Genomic DNA, 14,625 nt, shown 5'->3' with positions numbered 1-14,625 from the left:
ATAGTGTTGTTTTTAGAAGACTTTTAATATCTCAAACTTTCCCTAAAGTTTTATAATGTGTACAACATTTACAATCAACATGTATAATACAAACGCATACAGTGGTTTAACCATACCAAATAATGTAAACATGTTTGAACTTTAAAGTAAAAAAAAAAAATTGGAATTAAAACTGAAAAAGTATCCACATAGAAAAACATGTAAAAGTGCATTAAACTATATTCTTCTGTTTTTTTTTTACACTGCTCTTAATACAGTGGACCCCTGCATTTGCAAATTTGGAACAAATGCATTCTTCACCTGCTCCCTCCCCCATTGTGATTTTTTTTTTTATCCATAATTCACAGTTTTGACCCCGTCCGCCACTTATTAACAGAAGGCAACAAAGAAATTTTGTTTCACAATCCCCCACTTATTCAGTTTTAGCCAGTCCCTTGCTTATTCACAGATTTGTAGCTACCACGACTTGATCACAGATTTGATTAATTCTACTAATTAACAATCATAAAGGCATGTCAGATATTTACGGTATTTTGGTCCATCCTAGCGAATAGCAGAGGTCCACTCTACAAGCGTGTCAAAATTCCGAAGGCTGAATATTCTCAATTTTTGGTGGGGATTTGGAAAAAGGTAGAATTTTTTTTACCTACTTTTTGCAGGTTCTCCAAATGCATCAGATAAAAAAAAAAAAAAAAAAAAAAACCCTGACATACAGTAATTGCCTTTCTACGTTTTTTTTATGCATATTCTTGAAAATTAGGAGTGGGGAACCCGCGAACCACCAAAGCATTAGCTCAACTATATCCAATGTCCCCAGCCCTTATTTTAAATAAATGCAATGGTTTTCTTTCTGGACTCAATTGACTGCCTTCGAACAAATGACAGCTTAAATTTGTTGAAACAGCGAGCATGCATGGTGAGCTAGTAGTACAATTTCTTCACAAATAACACACGGAACCGAGGAATGATGACAAGAAGCTTTTAGCTAGGAACAAAGAAAAAAATATATGTAAAGCTCTGGGCGGGGGGGGGGAGACTTTTTTCGTTTTTTTTTCTCCTACCAGTTTGGATTTTCTGCAAGTAAAAGCTCTAACTGACATTATTTGTAGTTAGTATACGGGAGTTTTTTTTTTTTTTTTAAAGATCACGAAAACCTGGCATTTGAACAGGGGTTTGTAGACTTTTTTTAAATATTTTGTATATTTATAATCTCGGAGTGATCTCACAGGTTTTCCAGACCTGCATGAATACAAGCGCATGACAATAAATTAGAATAAGGAAGAGGAGGTAATTTATTGTAGTAGTTCAATTCAAAAATTGAAACTGATTAATTGGCCAATTAATTTGCTTTTTTGTGCCTATTGTACTCAATACAATGAGTTAAGTTACATTTTGAATTGAACTAATGCTAATAAAAAGTTGTCCCTCATATTCCAATTTATTGACATGTACTTGTATATACGCTTTTATACACTCTATAGTGTCAGCATTAATGTAATAAGTTCAAAAAACTTAAGCTTAACAAACAACGATAAGACAAATGTGCTTCAATAAATATAAAACTGAAAAATAAACAAACACTGTGTATTGATTATCAATATCAGTAGTATAACACTGTATAGGAATGTAGGAAACGCTTTCTTCTACAAAAATAGTCACTCTCGAACAGGAAAAAACAATGGAAGAAATAAATAACAAAAAAATCCTGTTAAACAGTTACCGGTCAAAAGTTTAAAGACGCTTCCTTGTGCTATTGATTGGGAAGACGTGTCTACACTTTTGACAAGTACTGTAGTTTTTTTTTTTTACATTCTGGCTCAGTAGTTGGCAAGAGGAGACAACTCACGGTACTGCAACCCTCTTCTTCCTGTTCCTCTTATGGTGGTGGTGTGGCGCCCCCGTGTGGAGCAGCACCTTAATCGCAGGCAGCGGCAGCAGGTTTGATCCTCTGCAGCAGTTTGTCGTCGATCAGCTCGAACTGAACGCTGACGGACATCTCGGCCACGAAGCGTTGGCAGCCCTCCCTGCTCACCTGCTTGCAGAAGCGCAGGTCGATGCGGCGGATGCTGCCGCAGCGCTTGAAGTAGGTCAGCGATTGGTCGGTCACCCTGTTGCACACTGGCGGGCCACAAAGTTCAAGGGTTAGTAAACAGATATCAGATCTGTAAATACATCCCACCTGAGAGGTTAACGTCGGTCAGGGAATCCCGGGTGGTGGTCCCGGCGGCGGTCAGAATGTTGACAGACTGGTCGGTGACGTGGTTGCAGTAGCTGAGGTCCAGCTTGGACAGCGCAGCCATGTGGCGGATAATGAGGCGCAGTGTGGCGTCGGTGACGTCCAGGCCGGCCAGACGGAGGTCCTCCACGTTGCGTAGCTTGCTACGGTTGTCGAGCTGGCCTGTAGGGGGCGATACCAATGTCAATTACACCTAATCATCTAATGTGATACAGAGGAATAAACAATTGGTACCTGGCCTATTATCGGTTGTCGGGGAGAGCAGATCCCTCATCTGGGCGTCTTTCAGTCCCTCCACCCATTGAACGTCCAGCGTTCGCAGGAGAGGACAGCAGGAGGTGCAGAGAGCCGAGACGGCCACCCACGAGCACCCCGACAACAACAGCACCCGCAAACCTGTGCAGACAGCGTCACAATTCTCAAGTCGTATTAGTTCTTCACATGGCCATTGTTCTGCTCCTTCTGGTAAGACCATATTGGCCACCTGGGGGCAGTATAGAGACGCTGTTCATTGAGATGTTTGAAGCTCATCTTTACAGCACTAATATTTGACGCTCTTCGCAGAGGATAAAGAATACATGACACATTGTTTTAATACCTGGTAATCTGTTGATGAGCCAGCTGAGTTGCTTCTTGGAGATGTTGGTCCAGCTCAGGTCCAGAGTGACCGGCTGCCTCCGGATAATCCCGCTCAGCATGAGAGGCGTGATGGACTTGCAGCGGTTCAGATTGATGCGCTTCCACAGCCTCTTGTCACAGCACCTGGCCACAAAAGAAAAACCTTACCTCTGTGTCTATCCATATGTAAATACCACTCAAGGTGCGCATGACTAAAGGGGCGGCACGATATCCAATCAAATGAAAGAAAATCTCACCATCGGTTCCACGTCCTGCACACGCGCATACACACGCAGAGATCCCTGAGCGCCAGGTGACTGAAGACGGACATCCAGGCCTCGCGCTGCATGGCGTGTTCCAGGCCGTCGTTCAGGGGAAGCCGGTCGGGCGGTGGGCTGATGGGAGGCGGTCTGATGACATGCCGCTCCATTTGAACGCATTTGGGCGGCGAGCGGCAGGGCAGCGGTCGTGGTGCCAGCGGCGCGACCAGAGCGTTCCGATTGCAGGTGAGCGGAAAAAGGCGCCGCGCCGTCCCGTTGGCCTCCCGCCTGTGTCGCATCCAGCCTCCGAGGTCCCCGCTGCCGTTGTTCAGAGGCCATCTTGGGTCGGACGCTGCCACGTCGTTTTCAGGCTCCACCTTGAGCGGCCTGTGGTTCTGAATTGATGGGAGCTCCGCTGATCTGACCATCTTTCTGTTTTGATTGGTGGCCTCTTCCCTTTTGGCGGCGCTGTCCTCCGTCTTTGGCTGACTTTGAAGCTGATTGGCCAAGCTGTTCTGGTGGTTGGCGCCGTCTTCGGTCTTGAGCAGGCGTCTGCGTTGATGCGAGCCTTTCAAGATGTACTATGGAGGACAAAAAGTGAAATATTCAATCAATCCAAAGAATAAATCAATCGCTGCATCCTTACTTTATTGGTTGGTGACATTTGAGAGGTCTTCTCCTCAGCCTCCTCGCCACTGGGTCCCGCTCCAGAGACCTTTTTGGACGTCTGCTCATTCTCCCCGCCTGCCCCAGTTCTCCTCAGAGGACTCACGAGCACTTTGGATTTGTCCTCTATCTTGCTGTAATTGTCTTTTTCTCTTTCCTTACTGTCGTCTTCCTCTTGGCTGTCCAACTCCTTCTTGGCCTTGAAGTGGATTCTATGCAAAGAGAATCGGTCTTCCAGGTCATCCTCGTACTCGCCGAGGTCGTTCTCTGTCTTGATGTGTCGTAAGAGTTTGGCAGCTAGCGGTTGGTCCAGTTTTGAGAACTTCGGAAAAGAAGAGAGCCGTCATTTGGTAAGACAATGTTATCAGAAGATAAAATTATTCATGTTTTCATTATTTATTCATATTGTAATATTTGCATTTTTTTTCCCATCTAATTTAATCTTTCCTTGTGGCGTCGAGCCCTCAACAGGTTTAATGTGTCGGTGTACCTAATAATGTGACTCTGACCTTCCTTTTGACATCAACAGGTTCGTCTTGCGTGTCAAACAGCATCCTCTTCTTCCTGAGAGGGTTTTCCTCCAGTCTCGGCCGAGGCGAGCCATCCAGGGACAGCAGCGGGGGTCGCTTCTTGGGAAGCTCTTCATCTCGTTCGGCTTTTCTCTTGGCGCCAAGGGTCGTTGGCGAAGGCGAGGCTGCGTCGGGCTCCTCCTTGACTTCCCGGAAAGGACGGGCTTCTTTCAACAACGAGCCCGGGAGGTTTGATGCGTACTTGAACCCTGGACCTCTTTTTTGCTTTGAGGCCAAAAGATTAGAAAGCACAAGATGACTTTATTTTTCGTGTTTGTGGAAATAGATCGAAAGGATCACGATGAATTCAGACTGATACTTACTTTGCCTGTTTTTCCAGCGTGGTTACACGTGGGACACTCCCAGCAGTTAGGCAACTCATCGTTGACGACACCGCTGGAATCTTTCACCTGCACAGAACGTTGATGCCGATATTCAAATTAACTACCTCAAATTTTCTCCTTTGAGGTGAGGAGTTGGAACTTGCCTTTAAACAGTGAGGATGTACAATTTCGTTGCAGATGGAACATTCCATCAGCATCAGCTGGAACTTCTCCTCGTCCTCTTCCACGGTGTCCTCCTTGCCCGCTTCTCCGCAAACCACACACACCGCCGTGTGCGGTAGCACCGGCTGAACACAAACCATGTCGTCATCATCATAATTATTATTATTTTTTGATGGACACAAAAGAATAAATTAAATTGGACAGATGAGCCAGGTCATTTGTAGAAAAGCCTAAATAAATAAAATGAATAATTCATATTTTTCACTTGCATTATTTACAATAAATCTACCAGCCAATTATTTAATGAACATAAAATTAATAATGGATTAATTTTATGTTAGTTGCTAATTGAATGAAAAAATATGTTATAAATGTGTGCTGGATTCAACAATGAATACTTTTCCCACCCCTGATTTCGACTGACAATTCAACACTTGCGATTCCCAGCACAAGGGAGTAAGTGGCTCCTTGGTGTCACCATAGCAACCATCTGGATGAGGCTTGAATGAACAAGTCCCCCAGGTCAAGGTCTAAAAATAGCTGTGAAACAATAACTAACAATGCATTTTATGTATAAAGAGGAGCTAAATATTCCAAATGTCTGCATGAACTTTGTGATACAAAATATGCAATACAGTGACTCATCCCCTACTATTAAATGTGAATAGGTTCTAAAATTAGTCATATTATTGTAGCTTACGGAGTCAGTTATGAATTTGTCTCTGTGTCGCTCTCTATGGCTGTTTAACCAAAGTGCATACACCAAAAACAAAATCTTCACAATCCATTTAATTTTGTGATATTTTTCTTAAAAGAAAATACATTTTGGGGGATTTGTCTTCTGACACTGGAACGGATTAATGACATTTCTACTCGTTTCAAAGGAGGAACACGATTTGAGATGTGTCCAAGGCACCACAAGTGCATTTTAGTGAGTTTAGTACATTTTCTTTAGAAGAAATACATGTAGTATAATAATGGAGGCAACATACCGCGATGCACTGCCTCATGATGCACGACTGCTTCATGCGACCCGGCCCGCCAAACTTCTTCATGTCCTTGCAGAAGTGGCACTCGCCACACTCGGTCCGCAAGCAGGCCTCGCACTTGCGGCAACGAGTCCGCCTTCTCCTGGCGCTCGACGTCCCTCCGCCTCCGCGACCAGCCGGAACCTTGAGGGCTGACGCCGGGGACGTCGCCATCTTGGGCTTGGGTCGGTGGGGAGGTCGAGCCTGAGTGGCGGAGAGCATAGATCCAGAGGCCGATCAGATTTAAGTCCAGATGCCAAGTCCAGGCATGGAGACAAAATAGCTAAGGGGTGTGCAGACTTTTGTGCTCAAGGATCATACTTGATTTTAAAATGGGCAAATCGGCCATGTAAAAAACATACGGTCAATAAGGATCTTTTTTTAAATTGATAGAATAATAATTTTATCCTATTGTTGGTAAAGACAATTTTTTCTCATGTATTATTTAACACATTTCAATTTATAATTCATTGTTTTGTGTGAAGTTTAAAAGCAACAAGAGTTCATAACATTCAGCGATAAATACTCCTTTCTCACCGATAACGAAAGGATTAATTGCTGGTTAATTCTACTCTGGCATTATAAAAAATAAAATAAAAAAAGCATGCTGAGGTGCAGGATGAAGCAAAAGAATCCATCAAGATGCTCCCTGGAGGCGTCTTCCACATTTAGCTCCTCACTTACTCGCTTGTTACCACTTCAAAGAGGAAGCGGACCCTCTTTCCACTCTCTGGCAGCCATGATTGCGCATCGCGGGGGAAGGAGGGCTTACAGTTACTACGGAGTGCGCTCGCTAAATGGGCACCGGTTCATACAACTGGGTAATAGAGATGCTTTTGATCTGGGTCATTGATCCAAATGTATTCTTCGCTCTGGTGCCAAACATGGCTGCTCACAAATACAAAACAGCAGACGCTTGGAAAATCATTTTTTGCAATATTTGAGATTTTTTTTTGTTTGCAACGATTCACGCATGCTTCCTTTTGTCCACCGTTGTACAGTAGATATAAAAAGTCAACACACCCCGGTTCAAATGGCATTTTTTTGCCAAGCCCAAGGTAAGTCTTACAATCTTATTAAGCTCAAATAAAGTTCAGCTATTCAGGTAAGCTTGACTCCTCCATGTTTTCTTTCTTCTTTCTTGCCTGTTGCCTCCTTTCCTACCTAACCTATGCTTTCTTTCCTTCCTTTTTACTTCCTACTTCCTTCCACTCCCGTCTTTCCTTCCTTGCATGCAATCGTGTTTCCTCCCGTCCTTTCCTACTTTTCTTTCTTTCCTTTCATAGCATTTTTTTTCATTTGTTCAATCCAAACTGCTTCTATCTTTTCTTACTTCCCTTCACACATCCTTCCACCCTACCTACCTTTCATCATCTCCCTTTCCCCCTTTCCTCAGTCACACTCCCTTCCTCTCTCTAAAAAAAAATAAGTGTTACTTCTTTTCATATATGTATATAATAGGCAATTAGATGAAAGCTTAGAGAAAACCAACAAAAATATCACCGCTTAGAAATCAGTGCTCGGTACAGATATAATCCCCCCCCCACCCCCCGAGCGTCAGCATAGCAACAGCCCAGCTCTGACACACATCCACACACACACGGAACCAATAAGATTTGTATTGACACAATGAAAGTGAAGCACAGCATGGTCTATTATTCTAATAGTGGCTTGAAATGTAGGAGGCAGTCAGATGCCAGGTTACCCGACGGGATTAGTGGGAGATACTGGATGGGATCGAGATGCTGTAATCTGCCCCGGTCTGGATTTGAGGGGTTTCAAATGGGGATTACAGAACAGTCTGACAAAACCAGTAACAGTGTTAAAGATAAAAAAAAGCACTTACGAATGAAAATGACATCAAAGTTGATGAAATAGCTCATCAATGTCTAATTGACCACTTACCGATCACCATCAAGTGCAGCAATAAGCAACATTTGACGAGAATATTTTTCGTTTATGTGGTTCAAACCAAATAAATGGAAGACACCCCATTCATAGCTGAAGACCCAATTACATTATAGAGCACATATGAAATGGGAACTACAGTGTTTACAGATTGAAGTGAAGCATTCTGGGGGAGTGACGTCACACACGCACCATGTTATACAGTATTTCAACCCCAGCGTCCAAAAAAGTGCATCCCCATTACAAATAATACTGCAAAGCCCCAATGTCAAGCTCGTGCACCCCAGTTTGAGAACCACTGCTCTCATGGAACAAGCATCTTTTTTTGACTTGCTAGACTACAACAATATTTTCATTGTCACCACGGAACAAGGGTGGAACAAAGGTCCTCTGTGTCTGCGTTATGTCACACACAAATGCAATTAATAAATAATAAGCAAATACAGAAAGACGACTCTACTGTACATGAATTCTTATCCACAACCAATCGCAGCCCTCGGGCTCTCAGCTGAGAAAATATTCTTAAGGAGGGATTTATCACACATGGAGTAAACATGTCACCAAAAAGACAAGCAAAGGGAATTTCATCTGTTTGTCTTCCCTTAGGCAGCTCAGCGTTCCCGCTACGCTGCAGAGCCGCTGCATGCATGCATTCCTCCAGTGGCCTCCTCACTACGCAAGCCTGCCTGAAAGATGGGGAGGGGAGGGGGGGGGCTAACCTGCTCCGAGTCGGAGTCGTAGTCCTCATCATCGGCACTGAGCGACATGGCCATGGCGGCTTTTTCACACGCTGTCCAATGCACGACCAAATGACATGGCTGCACTCGCTTCCTCCTCCTCCTCCTCCTCCCTACAACTCCACAATAACCACCAGCAGATGTCGGCAGCACAAGACCACCCAGCCTCATTAATATGAGGGGGAAGGAAGGAAGGCTGTGCAGAGCCAATGAGAAGCCGGCTTGCATCCCAATAGGCGCGCCTTCCTCCAATCAAGAGAGGAGGTCCGCTTGGATTCATGTTTATCACACTCTGCCATGCCAATGGAGACAGATGGCATTGCAGAGCAAAAGGAAAACATAAACACAGATTTTTTTTTTTTTTATGTATATACTGTATATCTTGAAAAATATAACCACATTTTTTGTTTTGCAGGTTTTCAAGTTTGTAAAATTTATTCTGGCAATATCATGAGTTCTCCCCTAACTGATTAACCTTAAAAAATATTTTCCTAATACAATTCCCCCCATCCATCCATCCATCCATTCATTCGTACCACTTATTTTATAAATTTAAAATTCATTTTATCTTGATAAAAATACGTTATTTCTCACAATTACATTAAAAATATATTATTCAGATTACAGTACTGTATTAGAATTTCATCTAAAACTGATTTAGCTTGAAAAATGATTTTTTTTTTAATAAAAAAAAAAAAATTGTGTCGAGCCTCTTCCAATGAGGAGAGGAGCTGCGCTGATATTCATGACTATTGCACAGAGCCAACAGACAGATGGCATTGCATTGCAAAAAGGCAAACACACGCACACACGCAAATACAGGCACACACACACACACACTGGTAAGCAGCAGGTGGCCTGCACATATATACAGGATAAGTCACCTAAAGCAATGCTATTTTGATCTCATCGTATGAGGAGCAATGCCAAATCAATGAAATAAAATAGTCTACCTTCATGGTTTTCTTTGGCCAGAAAACAACCGGAAGTCCAGTGATGGCTAACTTTGGGTCATCATCAGCATGTTCCTTTAAAACAGCCTACAGAAAACAATAAAAAGACTTCATTGAATTTTTTTCCGTCTCGCTTTTTACCTTTTAGGTTTTCTTAAATAACTATGACCTACTTTGTTTCAAATATAAGACTTAAAAATGCACTATTCTGAATTATGCAAATGTAATACTACTTTTTTTTAACCCCCCCCCAAAAAATTATCTTTTTATATTACGACTGTTTAAAATAAAAAATAAAAACTTATCTAATTTCTTGGACAGCTAGCACTACAGTCTAATAAAAGACATTACCTTCATGTCCTCCAGCAGGCCAAGCGGGTTCTCCAATCCCTCCGGAACTTCTCTCTTATGCTCGGGGAGCGACTCCAGCTTTTCCACCAGCCTCTTCAGCCCGTTGATTTCAAATTCTGTCAGATGAATCCACTTATTGTGCGATTCCAAGGTCGGCGATTCAGATGGGATATCCGCAGTGGAGATGGGATAAAAGCTTTCCTCCGAGTAGGCGGACAACATAGCTTTCGGGCATTGCTGGTTGGAAACCACTTCAGGTTTTTCGCACGGGTCATCCCTGAGCTGTGAATCGGACCAGTCCTCATTCATGTCCTGACTTCTTGAGTCAGAGCAGGGGCTCCCCATGTGGACTTTAGTCTCATCATCTGGAAAGACACATTTGGTGAGTTGATTTTTTTGGATTGGCGGATTCTGTAGATTTGCTGTAACTGGCGGGTTGTCAGATTGGTGGATTGAAATAATACATTTATAAGCGTGATTGTGCTGACCCGTGAGTAAAGGCTCCTTCTGGATCTCCTGAGAAAGGTAGGACCGTTTGGTCAGGCAGCACATGTATCTCTCCAGGACGTACCAACACATCTCATAGTAGAAAGGGAAGCGGAACTTGGAATTAACCTACAAAAAAAAAAAAAATCAACTTAATCTTAGATCCGATGACATTCTGGATCTGCCGACTCCCACCTTGGTACGGTTCTCGATCTCGTGGATGGTGAGCTGCATGGGAATGTTAAAGCTATGCAAGATGTTTCCGCCGAAGACCAGCGCGTCCTCGGGAGTGTAAACCGCATGAATCCAGCCTAAAATCACACAAAGAAAGCAAGATGTGAGATTTTTTTTTTACTCACTTCTCGGTTTGAAACAGGAACCTACCCGAGGGAATGAAGAAGGTGTATCCCTGCTTGAGCTCCACTCTCTGGCATCCGTCGGCACGATCACCCAGGAAAATGTCGCTCTGCTTACCCGACAGCACCCAGTCCTCGTACAGGGCCAGGTTGTGAAGTGTCGGGGGCACCAGCCAGAACACCTGAGGGTCAAACGATGGCAAAAGTATTCCCAAAATATGATTTTTTTTTTTTTTTTAGAACAGACTTTAGTCTACAATGTTTTTGAAATGAATGGTTGTCATGACAACACCATTGGATACATACTTTTTGCCCTTTGAAGACATGATACCACACGGATGTCCCACCAAAATCAATGTGGAAGTCTGTATAGCAGCCCTTCACACTCATCAAACAATACCTAAGATAGAAAATACACATACTTGGAGAAACACACATGTATAATGAGGGAAAAGAAAAAAAAAAGGAAAAGAGCACTGGGAAGAGCGCTGGGTGTAAAAAGGATGCAAATTGAAGAGTGTGAAGTCTCCAAGAGGGCCATTAATAATTCAGACATGGAGCAGGAAGTGAGTTAGATGAGATGAGCCTTAATTTTATGAGAGAGAATCTCAGGAGGAGACAGAAAAGAACATAACCGGGGGAATTATTTGAACAGTGTTACGCCGAGCGCCCCTCGAGAGATGACTAAAAATACATTGATCCTGCCAAATATTTGCTATACTCGTCGGCCACAACATTAAGTATGCCTGTACGATCTAACTCGGAGCATAAAAAAAAAAAATAACTTGGGCAGGTTTTGGTTGCATAAAATCAAGGTTGAACTTTTGGCCATCATTCCAAAAGCTATATTTGGCGCTCACAACACAGCTTCTCATCAAAAGAGCAACATACTTATCTGCCAAAACTGGCAGATAAGGTGGAAGGTATCATAAACAGTTCAAAATAGCATTCAGTGTTGCTGGAAAAAAAAAGGAAAGAAAAAAATTAAAGCTTCTGTTAGAACAAAAAGAAAAAAAGAACACTGAACACAGCCACATCCTATTTATAGGAGGATGTGCACACTTGTGCAACCACATGATTTATTTTATGAGTTTTATTAAGGTATATGTAAATTTTATGGGATGCCTTAATGATGGAAATTACAGAAATGTTTTACCTTTATCTATCTAATAACAATATTAATAATTGTTATTATTATATGCAAATGATTGTAGAGTATAACACCCACCATCTAAAATGACATTATTCAAATGATTATTATTTAAAATGAATAATACATATCAAGTGGTTTATGAGGAGTGTCCCTGAGATGATTGTGCACCCAGCAGCAGCAAGTGGAGCATTATGAAATTTAATTTAAAACAAATGTGCAAGGCTGAGAAAGTGCTGCCTAGCAACAATCAAGTGCACTTAAGAGAAGAAGAGGGAGAGGACCTCAAGTTGAGTACACAGCTCTCCAGTCTGCTTACCTTTGCACTTTAGGATATTTCATCTCCGAGATGACGTTGGTGCCTTCCGTTTGGCTCTGCTTCAGATAAGACGGCCACATGTTGTCCACCCAGTCCACCTGATCGACCTACCAAAACAGTCAGCACACACTTACTTTTTCAGATAAAAAATAAAATATTTAAAACATAATACATCCTGTCACTCGACTTGCCATATTGTTATTTTTCCGGGTAAAATTTTGGAGTTACGTACCACAGTGGGTCTCTTGATAAGGTTCTCCAGCTTGGTGTGGCTGAATTCCAAGCTGATGACATTGAACAGTTTGTCACGCTCTTCCTCTGGCGTCTCGTAGTAGCGCACAAACTGGGCCATGCTCATTTCCGAGCCTTTCTGAGTGCTCACGTCCATCACGTCCACCGAGCGACGGCTGCCTGCAAGTAGGAATCAATACATAAGTAGGATATGAATTACCAGCATATCATTTCACTGTTTTATAGTATTTGTTTAACTTTATAGCAGAGACAAAAAACTGCAAAATTCAATTACTTTTTTAATGCATGGAAAAAATAGTCACTAACATCGCTTACCGACTAAGCCTTTAATTTCCGACACTGTGAATTCCGGATCGGGCATTCTGTGGATGAAACCAACTTTGCTCAGTTAATAGTACAAAACAGTAGATTCAGTAAAACTAAATGAGTACTTACATGATGCCAAGTCCTTCTTTCTCTTTGAAAATGAGTGGAACTTGTAGTGCCTCCCTTTGCACATATTCATAAGTGAAGTCTGTACGTGAACAAGAGAGACAATTTATTGACAATATAAAGTGGAGGGCGTGTTACCACTTTTTACCTTTAGCTTCCATAAAATGCACAAAGTTTGCAGCGTAGTTAGCACTGGCAAGCTTGTCCTCCACGCTGAATCCTCGGATGTTGACCATCTCCTCCACGTCGGACAGGTCCTCATTCTCATCGTACAGCTGCCGGCAAATGGAACGCTGCCCGTTTTCAAAACACACGCTTTAGATTGTGCACATGCATATTGCCAACTTGCCTTAGAGGATGTTATTTGTAGACTAGATTGAATGCTCCTGTTACTTTATACATGTAGTTTTTTCCCCCAAAATTGTTGACATTGAGAAAAAGAGTGACACTTTTTTAAATGCTGTTCAATTCCTACTTTTATTTAGATTTTTTAATGTGTTATTTTATTTGCATTTTTTTTTAATAAAAAAAACATTTTATTCTCATAATATTGGACATATGCATTATTGTTCATTCTGGTTTGTACATTGTTTTTGTCTATTCCGGGGTGCTTCTTTTCAGCATTTAATCTAATTGTGATGTAAATAAACAACAAATACAACTTTTAAAATAAGCCTTTCACAGTTTAGCATATCTACCTGCCTCACATTCATTGTCACATAATATTAAAAAGTTGTCAGTGCTGTAACGTGCCAGTGATACTACTCCTACCTCTACTACTACTACAACACGGTACAGAACATTAGCTCGGCTAACTAATTAGCTCCAAGCCTCTTCCCTCTCCTCGTGCAAACGTTGCCATGGCTCGCGAATACCCACCAGCCGGCGGCCGGACTCCGCACACCTTTCCTCGGCCTGAGTCATCGCCTGCTGTAGGAGAGTCTCTTCCACTCTTTCAGCCTTGAAACAGCATCTCAGTGCATAGCACGTAGCACGCTTCACAGGTCCAAAACAAGGGAACCATGTTTTTATGTGTTACGTCACCACCAGGAACCAAAACATTGGTGGATAGCGTCCCCCCCCACCACACACCCATTTTGAAGAAAATCTATACAGCTGTTAATTTACAGTCGATAACCATCAATTAAATATTAACAATTTTTTTGTACAATATTGTAAACTATACATAATTTAAAATATAATAAAATAAAGCAAATATGGTCTACTATACTAAGCTCTAATTCATTCAATTTTAAAAAAAAATGCGCTAGTATCATTTTAGAATGATAAAAAGGTGACAATTTAACCGAAGACCTAACAAAAAAAAGTTTTGTATTTATTTACCCATTAGTATAGCTATCTTTGAAAATCGACAGGATTATTGCTTATTGGACATCATTAAAAAAAACTACCTTTCGATCAATGTGACACTTCCGGAATTGGGTACGCACTAAGCAGGACCCCTCCAATGGCTGGTATAATGTAAGCACTCTTTACATTGGCTGACTGGAGTCATGTGACACTAATAAATCACTGCGTGTTTCAAAATGCAAATAAAAAAAGCTTTATATGCCACCATGTTTACAACTTCCTTCCGATGTATAATAACGCAGTCATCATTAAAAATGAGTGGTTGCTGCCCTACGGTTTAAGATGCTGACATTTCTAGGAAGGTATATTCAATAATACATTTTGAAGTATCTTTCTGTTGCTTAGGAATCAACGTAGTTAAAGCTTAAATTAAATACAGATGGAGATTTGTATTACTCTGTAAATAGCAAAAAGGGGCTGATTCATA

The 14,625-nt window shown here is 41.9% G+C and overlaps 1 protein-coding gene across 2 annotated transcripts; it reads right to left on the bottom strand.

Annotated features, from left to right (window-relative positions):
• Positions 1 to 6: 6 nt before the first annotated feature.
• On the bottom strand, positions 7 to 13,878 carry LOC148389708 (lysine-specific demethylase 2B-like). 2 transcript variants are annotated; one of them, XM_088392903.1, is made up of 22 exons: positions 13,707 to 13,877; positions 12,976 to 13,120; positions 12,831 to 12,909; positions 12,711 to 12,757; positions 12,376 to 12,554; positions 12,144 to 12,250; positions 10,981 to 11,074; positions 10,703 to 10,856; positions 10,514 to 10,629; positions 10,321 to 10,447; positions 9,833 to 10,197; positions 9,482 to 9,568; positions 5,848 to 6,087; positions 4,837 to 4,980; positions 4,673 to 4,759; positions 4,290 to 4,574; positions 3,761 to 4,102; positions 3,112 to 3,695; positions 2,835 to 2,998; positions 2,471 to 2,632; positions 2,180 to 2,398; positions 7 to 2,118 (listed from the first exon to the last, which is right to left on the bottom strand). In XM_088392903.1, the coding sequence occupies exons 1-22, from the start codon at positions 13,749 to 13,751 to the stop codon at positions 1,916 to 1,918; spliced, it is 3,975 nt and encodes a 1,324-aa protein (XP_088249029.1). In that variant the 5' UTR covers positions 13,752 to 13,877; the 3' UTR covers positions 7 to 1,915. The 2 variants fall into 2 exon arrangements, with proteins under 2 accessions (XP_088249029.1, XP_088249028.1); XM_088392902.1 differs by having other exon boundaries at positions 4,290 to 4,583; positions 9,833 to 10,447; positions 13,707 to 13,878.
• Between the last annotated feature and the right edge of the window lie 747 nt (positions 13,879 to 14,625).

The sequence above is a fragment of the Syngnathus floridae genome, chromosome 12 (assembly GCF_059516105.1).
Source record: "Syngnathus floridae isolate MCC-2025c chromosome 12, RoL_Sflo_1.0, whole genome shotgun sequence".
NCBI classification, from domain to species: Eukaryota; Metazoa; Chordata; class Actinopteri; order Syngnathiformes; family Syngnathidae; genus Syngnathus; species Syngnathus floridae.
This window is presented reverse-complemented; position numbering and strand designations above follow the sequence as displayed.

Bases quoted from the DNA above. Each gene is read 5' to 3' on its own strand.
- LOC148389708 (XM_088392902.1), bottom strand. From the start codon at position 13,751: ATGACTCAGGCCGAGGAAAGGTGTGCGGAGTCCGGCCGCCGGCTG. The intron at 10,857-10,980 runs GTATGTATCCAA...TTTGACCCTCAG, and splicing joins ATGTCTTCAAAGGGCAAAAA to GTGTTCTGGCTGGTGCCCCC. The intron at 2,999-3,111 runs GTGAGATTTTCT...TTTTGTGGCCAG, and splicing joins TGCAGGACGTGGAACCGATG to GTGCTGTGACAAGAGGCTGT.